This window comes from Phoxinus phoxinus, assembly GCF_949152265.1.
Source record: "Phoxinus phoxinus genome assembly, chromosome: 15".
In the NCBI taxonomy this organism is placed as follows: Eukaryota; Metazoa; Chordata; class Actinopteri; order Cypriniformes; family Leuciscidae; genus Phoxinus; species Phoxinus phoxinus.
In genome coordinates, this window is record NC_136890.1 from 20,487,040 (window position 1) to 20,497,542 (window position 10,503).

General features: G+C 39.1%; 1 protein-coding gene across 1 annotated transcript; it reads right to left on the reverse strand.

Moving 5' to 3' along the window:
• Positions 1-2,290: 2,290 nt before the first annotated feature.
• On the reverse strand, positions 2,291-9,719 carry prdm2a (PR domain containing 2, with ZNF domain a). The gene is made up of 3 exons (XM_079637733.1): positions 9,617-9,719; positions 7,649-7,717; positions 2,291-7,509 (listed from the first exon to the last, which is right to left on the reverse strand). The coding sequence occupies exons 1-3, from the start codon at positions 9,702-9,704 to the stop codon at positions 3,053-3,055; spliced, it is 4,614 nt and encodes a 1,537-aa protein (XP_079493859.1). The 5' UTR covers positions 9,705-9,719; the 3' UTR covers positions 2,291-3,052.
• Between the last annotated feature and the right edge of the window lie 784 nt (positions 9,720-10,503).

The window sequence follows — 10,503 nt, forward strand, 5'->3', positions numbered from 1 at the left end:
GCGTGCGCGCGCTCGTTCCCTGCTTGGATTTTTTTTGTTGTGTATGAGCGCGTGGCAGGAATTTTAGCAAGAGAGAGGGGAGGGAGTCTCCAAGAGCGCGCACTACCCCCGAACCGGTTCAGACCGGGCGCGGGGAGGTTTGGTTTGGTTTAGTTTGGATACTAACGCCTGTCTCGCTCATGCTACGTGTTGAAACGTTTAAAAAAAAAAGAACGGTTGAGCGAAGAACCCACCCCCCCGAGGAGGTGGAGAACGAGCGCGTCTGCAGGCGCATCCTCACTCTTTTGTGTAGCCCAACCATCGTTTTCTTAATGCCGTGGCAACCCCATAACAAGAAAACACTGATGATTTTTCTTCTTGGAAAGATAGATGTCGGGTATGGATAGCCTGTCAGTTTAGAAATTCGAGTCAATATAACGTTATGTCTCAGAGCAACGTTAACGGCGATGTTTAATTTATTTTGTTGTTTTATAGACTGATACATCGCTTGGAGGCTAACGTTATTCACACAATTCGTTACGGAAGCAGAACCCTTCCTATTCTTATGTGAGATCAAATCATCCCACGACAAAATGACCCACTTTGGCTTTGTTTACACCCAGAAAGTGGGGGGGGGGGGGGGGGGGGGGTTTGAGGACAAGCATTAGATACAATAAAGACATTATTAAACCAGCCGGTAAATAAATTATGTCTTTAAGTAAAAACCCGTCTCAAATTAAACTTTCTTCTATTCTCTGTGAAATGTGATCTGTACCGTTCACAGAAATAACACACTGCAGTAAATCCTCATTTCAGCCTTAAAGGACTGTTGGTCCCGCCCTTATTTTGACCTGACACGTCCATCAACCCCCAGCGCCAATTTTCTTAGCCAATCACCTTTCAAGGAATATTTTCAGGGCGGAACATTTATGGCGTGATACTTATTTATTTATTTTATGTCGATACGTACCATACATTGCACAGCCTGAATAATGTTTACACTCATTTTACACCCACTCATGTTAACAAAGTGCTTTAATATGATGCACAAATTAAAGATTTTCTTCTGTAAATGCATTACAAATATATTATTTCTAAACAATGATGTGGGCTACAGTAACTGGTGTCAATTTCGTGGTGGTGTGATCATGCGGCGAGTCAATGCTGCCACCTAGTGGATATTATTATTACTATAACATCTTCACACACTTCAGATAGAATAAGCTTATTTTGGCATGATAAAAGTCATACGTAAGATATATAGAATGATAAATATAATATTGATTTTTACTTGATTCTTCTAACCAGTTGTGCAATAAACACTATCCATGATTCATTAACATTTCGTTTTTAGTCATAATAAGTCATGTTTAGACATATACTCTGTACCATTGTCACAATATTAAGTTTGTGTTTTTGAGGCTTGTAAGTTGTGAGTGGTATTGGAATGCATCTTAAATGCCACTGACATCCTTTGCCCCCTTGGGATGCATAACATTGTAGGGGTAGAATAAAAAAACTGATACATTTATGTTTATGATACAGGGTGTAGTTTAGCTTGTAGGCTACTGTTTTTTGTGATATTATGTAATTGAAAAAAATCAAACACATTCATTAAATGAACTTAGAACAGAGCCATTTATTTAAATCATTCACATCTCACATTAAAATGCTTCTGAAACCCTTTCAAAGCCTGAAAACGTTGGGTCAAGAATATTAGTGCCATAAAGCAATCTTTTAGACAGAAAATAAACAATGGATTAAAAGTTACATTAGTTTGATAAAAAGGAATTTTCAGCAAGCTTATAATATTTGAAAGATTAATTCTTTCTGTTTGTGATTTCTTTCCAGAAGACAAGTTCTGATATATTATAAAGTAGACTATTTAGGTATCTTTCTGCTAACAAGCTTTGGAAACATTTTCAGTCATAACAATCAATCAGTGTAAACTTTTCGTTCTTCATATTGGTTAACTCTCTCTCTCTCTCTATACACACACATATATATATACATATATATATATATATATATATATATATATATATATATATATATATATATATATATATATAATATATGCATCAGATTTATATCATCATTATTGTTAAATCATTGACCCTTTTAGGACTTTTTGTTTACCATCAGCATGGCCAACTAGACAAGTCATCAAGACAGCATATTTGTGCTAAAACAATCGTCTTTAGAGCTATATTTTTCTAGACCTGATGGTTAATGTCTTATTTCACGAATAACTACTTCCCTAATGCTACACAATATGTGCATTAAAAAAAGAGACCTACTCATTTGACAGCTGACCAAATATGTTTATATTTCAGAAAGATAATAGCACAAAAAGGGAGAAATGGAGAGAACTAGAGAGACTTTTAAAATATATTCATATTCTTTGTGAACAGAATATACATTTCTCCTGCCCCTTGTTGCAGATATATTATATTCTGACCCTTCCCTTCACCCATGGAATCTCTGGCATGCATGGAGAGTCTAAACTGCATCAATACAAACAAATAAAACACAACTAACACAATCTACAAAAATAGAAGCCAGTAACCATTACAACAAATACCTGTTTTCCAGTGAACCTCACTGAACACATCTCGTTTTCTCTTAAACACAGTATACACATTAATAAATAGTAATTGACTGTATTGCAATGCATTTTGACACAGGTGAATATGAACTACAGCATAAAGTGCATGAGACACACCCCCCCCCCCCTCCCCCCTCCTGTGATAGCACATAAAAATGTTTCAGATGGCAAAAGTATTTACATATGACAAGTTGATATGTTGACCGTGCTCTCATATGAATAGATAATGGCATTTCATAATATGTACAATGTAAATATTATAGCCTGCTGTGTTTGAGCCAGTGAATTTAAAAAGATAAATAAATAAAAAAGTAAGGTCATTCTTATTTCAGCCATAATTTTATGACAATTTTTCATCAATGTCTAATATTTAGATGCATATTTACAGGTAAATGTTGCATTAAGGGGGTATTTTAAAAAAACAAAGAGAAAAAACCCCAGATACAAGTCAATATTTTACAAGTCTCATTTCTTGACTTGAAGAATGACAGGATGCATGATGATGTTGTTGCTGTCTGGCTGTTTAAGGACTGTTGTTGTGGTGCTGGCCTGCTGCACACTGCGAGTAATAGGTCCTCTCTCTCTCAACCTCAGAGACAAACGGTCCTCTCTTCTGGGCTGTAGCTTTACGTCCCCCACTCCCTGCTCCATTTTTCTACCTAAAACATGTACCCGAACACCCGGCTCCTGAGAATTAACCTGAGCAACTGAGGAGAGGACTATCTTGCCTTTTTTACCAGATTGAACCACAGATGTTGACAGAATGGAAGATCTTTTAAGTCTAAAATCATGAGTGGTATCAACTGCGGCATCTTGCTTGATGATTTGACTCTTTGTTATTATTTTTGGCCCATGGTTTGACCCTTGTGGCTTTGCACTCATATTTGCAATTTGTCTGCGAAGGCTCCTGTTGTTCTCCTGAGCTGAAACGATACTGAGTGTTCTTTTCTTGGAGTTTCTACTAGCCGGCCTCATGGGGCAGCTAAAAGCGACATGTTTCTTTAAGCTAGCATTGTATGTGAACTCCCTGCTACAGTGAGGACATGCAAAAATGTCTAGGTCATCCTGAGCAAAGGCCTTTCTCAGCCCAGCAGGTCTGCCTCTTTGCAACAGCTGAGATTTCTTCTTATTCAGGAGACTCATTTTTATTTTAACTGCCGGTTCGTGAAAGTTCAGTTTTTTCGGTTGTCCGACCTTTTGAGAGAGATTCTGTCTACTATTAACAATCCTTGCAGTTGACAACACCCCATTTTGTGCTTTTGCAAACTGCTTAAGTGGTATAGGGTTCTTTTTAGGAGTGTAGCGCTTTTTGTCACTAGCATTAGCACAGGCTAAAATGTGCTTGTGCAGTTCGGGCATGTTGTCAAAGCTCTTACCACACTTGGTGCAACGAATGGCTGTGCTGAAGGTCTGAGGGATGTTGTGGGTGGTAAAGTTGGTGGCTGATGCAGCCGTCATCCCAGTTGCCGTTCGATTATGGTATGGAAAAGGAGGTGGTTTGAAACTTGGGTAGTGTTGATTAATGCCTAGACGTACATCTGGGCCTTTTGGTTTGAACCCTCCAGATGCCATGATTTTTATTGTTGTAAACAGCTCTTCAGAAGTGTCCAAGTTGTCCAAGGCATCCTCCTCTGCTTTTAAGGTTATGTTGTCAGATTCTTGCTTAATTTCTTTGATTGGAAGGCTTGGATCAGTTATGTCAGTTTTGGGACTGTTATGGTTTTCAGGTCTTAACTTGCCATGTACTACTTCGGTGTGTGAGCACTCTAGACCGGGATGGAGATCTCGCTGATGCTGTTCCAAGTTGCAGAGGAAAGCAAATTCCTTAGAACATGTTTTACAAACATAAATTTTACCGATGCCATGATAACTGGAACGGTGCTCCAGCAAACCTGTGTCGCTCTTAAACAACTGTACACAAAATTCACATTTATAGGGCCACTCCTTAGAGTGTTCACATACGTGTTGGCTGAGAATCTTCATGGACTGGAAGGGCTGTTCACAAACATTGCACATAAAGTTCTTGCAAAAAGTATGCAAGGGAGGTAATTCATCTTCAGCTGTGTTTTCCTGCTTAGAACAATCAGAGGATTGGGCTTTGTCCTGTCCCTCTTCTTTGCTCTCTGCTTTTGCAACACTAGTGGAAGCCATGAGGGTCGGTGTACCATCTGTAGAGCTTGATGACTGCTCTATAGAAACCGACTGTGTGGATGGTTCAGAAAGTAGGGAGGTGTCTTGACTGAGAGGTTGCGGCTCTGGGACAGATGGGACATAAGGTTCTTGTTGTAATGTATCGACAGGTATTTTATCTGAGAGGCAATGAACCGAATTAGCTTGGAGAGCTGGGAGAATATTTTCTGTAGATTGCAGTGCAACTGTATACTCAATAACAACAGTGTTTGGAGGAAAAGTCAAGGATGCGATGTTGGACTGATTAACAGGCAGAGATGGAGAAAATATCTGTGTGTCAGAAGCTAATACAGAATCTACAACCAACGTTCTTTGAGTTAGTTCACATATGGCAGGATCAGCGACCCAATGAGGGCCTTGTAAAGTCAGGGAAGGGGCTGCAGGTATAAGGCTCTCCAGACCTTCAGGAGCAGAAGACACCCAATCAGGGATTGTCACTTTCAAATCATCCTGTGAGAGATGTACAGGATTATCAGTGCAGTCTTCTAAAGATGCTGTGGGTGGTACAGTGTCAGATACCAGGAAGGTTGAATGGAGAGTTTGAATGTCCTGATTGGGTTCCACTGTGGGAGTTGATAGAAAGGATACAAAAGTTGGAGATGAAGAAGATGAACAGTGACGTGAAGGGACTGGGGCAGTTTGATGCATACTGACAGGAGCGAGCAATGGAGGGGTTAAATGGATTGAGGCATGAGGAAGAGCCAATTCAAACAAAAGCTTTTCAGGGTTTGGTGGACTTGCATCAGACACTGGCACAACTGCAAGGTTTGTTAAGTCAGGAGCACTGACGATACCTGCAGCAGCTGAATCTTCAACGCAAGGATTGTCTACCCCACCATACTCATTCATAAGCACCTTCTGAAGCATACTAGAGTTAGGTTTATTCTTCCTCGAAGCAGGCTGAGTGAGGTAGACTCCGGTGGAGTCACAGTCTAAACTCTTTCCACTAATACTTAAGTCCAAAATGGACTCCGCTAAGGCTTCACTGCTGTCTCGCTTATCCACAAAGTTGGAGAGGTCCAATGGCTGTTGATTACAGGAGTTTCCTCCTGTTCTTGATACAGAGCAGTCAAATGGCAAGATCTGTTGCTGCATTTGAGTTCCATCAGAGCTGTGTATGGGTAAATTTACAGGCTCAGTTTCTTCATTGCCTAAGAGGCTCAACTCGTGGCTCTCCGACTTTGATATCTTGGCTTTTGTAGAATCCTGATCTTGATTTTCTACATTCAGATCAGGGGTTTGCTGTTGTGAGCTGGGAGGAGAGGTTGTCCTTCTCTTAAATCTAGTTGTTGTTGCAGGTAAAACAGTCAGGGATAAGGGAGGACCCAGATTGTGGCCATCGGCAATTAACGCAAACGACTGATTACTGCCATCCTGATTTTGCAGGAGCTGCTTGAGTTTGGGAGACAGATAGACAGTTTTTTCCTTGTTAAATCCAACTGTCTCAATGCACTGAGGTAAATGAGCAGTGACCAGTGGAGCTCCAGACATAGAGGACAATGTTAAAGATGACAAGGAAGATGATGAGGTACTCAAGATGGATTCAGACTCTAATTCTGTTTTTATTTGTGGGAGTAAAGGTGGGGTTGACGTCCTTCTTTTGGCTGAGGATTGTCCAAACAGGTCAGAGATGAAACTGCTGTTACTGGTTTCTAATTTAAGAGCTTGTGTAATTTGAGCTGGACTGATTATAACAGCATTCAATCCAATCACAGCAGAGCCCCCAGAGTTCATCTCAATCACCTCACAGTTACTTAGAGAACTTGTCGAGACAATTTTCCCATCTATGTAGAAGCTGAGATTCTCTGAAATATTACTGGAGATGTCAACCATGTATTCCTTTTCCTGATCAATGTTCTCTGCACATTGTGGGTTAGGAGTCTGACAGTCCTGTGTTGTCTCAACAAGCTGCTGTCCTTCAGGTTCTTGAGTGATTTTGACCTTCTTATAAACTCCTCTAGGAAGAAGCTGGCGCTCATGGATCCTGCGCTGATGTCTCCTTAGACTAGTATGAGTCCTAAATGCTTTTTTGCAGTACTTGCAGATGTGTGAGGCTTTGAAAGCACAGTTTTTATCATCCCCATGTTCACCATCAGCTACATTAATGCACTTGTTTGACTGTGGGTTTTGTGATGCCGTTTTCAATGGTTCACCACTGCAAGGGACATTCTGACTAGCAGTGCAAGTGGCAATTGTGTGATCATTCGCCTTCCTATTTCTATTGTCATGCCTTTTCTCATGCCTCCGACGACTAAACAGTGTACTGAAGGTCCTTCTGCAGCGATTGCATTTAAACCGCTGTGTGTGGCAGGTTGAAAGAGCATGTGTTTGTATATGACGCTGCAGGCCTTGACTACTTGTAAACCTTCTCTCACATCGAGGACAGGGCAATTTGCCCTGGAGTTTAGTACTATGGTCAAGGTCAGCCTTAGTGTCATTTATAGGCAAATCACTCCTATAATCCTGTTTTATCATTCCAGTATGCTCATGGTCACTTGCCTGACAGGCTTGTTTATGATTAGCTAGATTTTGGGACACAGGCTGGCTTGCATTCTGGAACAATTGGGTGTTTTGTTTGTCTTTGCAATCCATCTTCTCGTTGTTTTTTTCTATCCGTCCCCCGTCTGGCTGCAAGATACCATGAAGTGCAGCTTCATCAGAGTGGTCATCTTGCACCTCAGGTTTCTGGAGAAAAACCTCTGATGCCACACTATGTATCTTCTCTTCCACAACTGAAATATATGAATATACCAGTGACATAAGGAAGAATTTTTAATTGCTATATGATTGCATATACCCTGTGCAATCTTTTCCAACGTATGTCAAAAACATTTCTAAATGTACAAAATTAAGAAACACTTTTAAACTTACTGTCATCTGATCTCCACATCTCCCTCGCTAACATTTCTTCTTGGGTATGTAGGAGAGGCCCCCTGTTGGCTGAAGGGGAAAATGAACACATATTTTTTGACAAAGATGTAATTTTAGAATGAAGCACGCAACGACAATAGCCTACTAACTTAAAAATAACAATCCATAAGAGATATATCTATTAATTGCATACTTTATCAGAATTTATGTTAGTGTGATATTAACCAACTGGGTGACAGAGAGTGCAGTTGCTGATTCATGGCATGCAGCAATGTCACTCTTGTCTGACATCTTAAACTAACCTAGGACCAAGGCATACACATATAATCATAAATGCAATTGACATGACTGAAAATGTGTAAACAAACTGGATAATTAAATCATCATCAGCAGCATAATTGCAACTTTCAAATGAAACAAAGCTGGGCAGAGTTCATTACTGAAAATCTTTTTACTATTAAAAGCATATAGATCGCTATGACCTTAGACAAATATACATAAATTGGAATAACAAAACAACAAGATTGATTAAGCCAAGCATAGTCCAGCAGTACAGAGTGTTAAGAGCTAAACATTATTTTTCCAAGAATACTTACTCTGCCCTTCAACAAAAAAATGAGCAGTAATTCAAACATACTCATGCTAAATAAAGACACATTTTACTGTGAAAACTGAAGACTGCTGTAACATTGGCTGGGCTGTACACTATCAGTTGAACCAATTTGAAATTAGCTACAGGAGTGAAATTACTATTGTAAATGCCACTGTCATCCTGAGGTTACAATATAAGTTATGATTTATGATTTGATTTGTGATCATGTTAATAGATGTAAAATTACATGTATCTGGTATCATCTGAATCAGAAGGCTGTATACATTAACATTTTTTCACCTGCATGTTAAAAACTCTTAAAAATCATGGCTGGCCAGGCAGAGCGGGTTGAAACGCTACTTTTCAAAGTATTGTCACTTGATTGTACAAGATTGCACAAAATAGCACCATGTATACATTTTACACAATTCTGAGAATGTGATGTCTATTAGCCTATGTTTTTTTAATGGTTGTTGTGTATGACAAAATGTAAAAATGTACAAAACCCATGTTTTTAATTGGTGATGCAACCTTTACCCCACATTCTACCAGTATTACAAGATATACATTCAGATGTGGCTAAAGATAAACATACAGGAAGTGAGATCCTCATTTAGTTTCATTTAAAGTCTACCTGTAAGACTGAGGTGTGGGTGGGGTCAGATAAACGTACCCAAGCTAATATTAAATAATCTAATTTTACTTCTTAGGATCACAGGGCGTCCTAATGCAGTAAATAGACAACTTATTGATGTCAACAAAATGGCAATAGTCACAAGTCTTTGTCTACGATGCTCAATAAATAATGTAATGCACCCATAACTGCCGCATTCCCGCTGTAGGCTATATGCGGCGGATCGATTTACCACCATGCAGCGGATGTTTATAATATTTTCCAGGCCTATTCGGATTTATGCATGTATTCAAATAATTACGCAATTACACAACACAAATACATGCTGTCAGCGAATAGATTCAAGTGTTTAAAGCAGGAATAATCGTGTAAACATGTATATTTGTACAGTCAAGTCGCACATGTTGCGGGTGTCTGACAGCCCTTTAAATAAGAAAGCTCGTTTGTCACTGTCGCTAAGCGCAGACGGGAAGGTCACGGTCAGAGACACACGCTTCACGTTTAAGTGCTTCGACATGCATTAAGTTAGTACACCTGTATATCGCTGTAAGCTTTACGGCGTTATTACTTACAAATAAAAAATAAAAAAAGCATGCGCGCTTAGTCTCAGCGCTAACTCGCAGACAACATAAACGAGATTGACATCGCAAAACTTCGGCAAGCCATTTTATGCCACATGATTTTGATTAGGTATGTCCTTTTTGGTCTCTGTATTAAATTGCAATACCTATGTATTGCTTACCAGCTTTGTTGTGACGCCTCGCTGCTTGAGTCTGGTGGGCACGCGCAGGACGGACGCTACTGCAGACTGCACTACTGACAAGGCGCATGTGCGAGATCTCATGCACCTGTGCAGTACATGAAATATTACACGCAAAGCAAAAGTCTCTTTAAATTATTCAGTTATGTGTAATTAGTCAGTTTTAATTATTATTATTTAATTCTGATCACGACAAATAGGCTATAGATTTTTCCAAATGGGCAAAGGGATAACAGATTGTCGTTATAACTGCATATAGGCTATTTTCAAAATGTTGTTGTCGTTTGTTAATAAGTTTTTTTTTCTTATGTAATGAAAGCAATGTTTAAAAGGAGATTACTAGTATATTTACCCCCCCCCCCCCCTAAAATTACTAATTTAAGCATATAGTACAATTACATATTCTGAGCACAATAAATATGTATATAGCATAGTATATAGCATAATATTATATTATGCTATATAAATATTTATTGTGCTCAGTAAAAATTGCAAACAAAATGGAAGATCTTTTCTGAAACTTGTGCAAATTAAGTCCATAGGCAACACCCACGATTTGCTGGTGTGTTTTCATCATCCATTGTGTCAGATGACAGCAGAAACAAAGCACACACATAGTATGTATATTATACAACCTCGAACCGAAATTTCATTATAGCCTATTTATAACGTTTTAGTGGATAATCTAAATAAATAGTTTACTCGAGTGCAAAGGAGCACGGCGTTTATTGCCAGCAGGTGTGTGCTCATGTTGATGTATGGTATAGACATTAAAAACTATCTAAGAAAAAACATTTATATTCAAGGTCTTTGTTCTTATCAGAATTAAAACCACAATGCAGCCTGTTCAATTTCAGAAATCCACATTC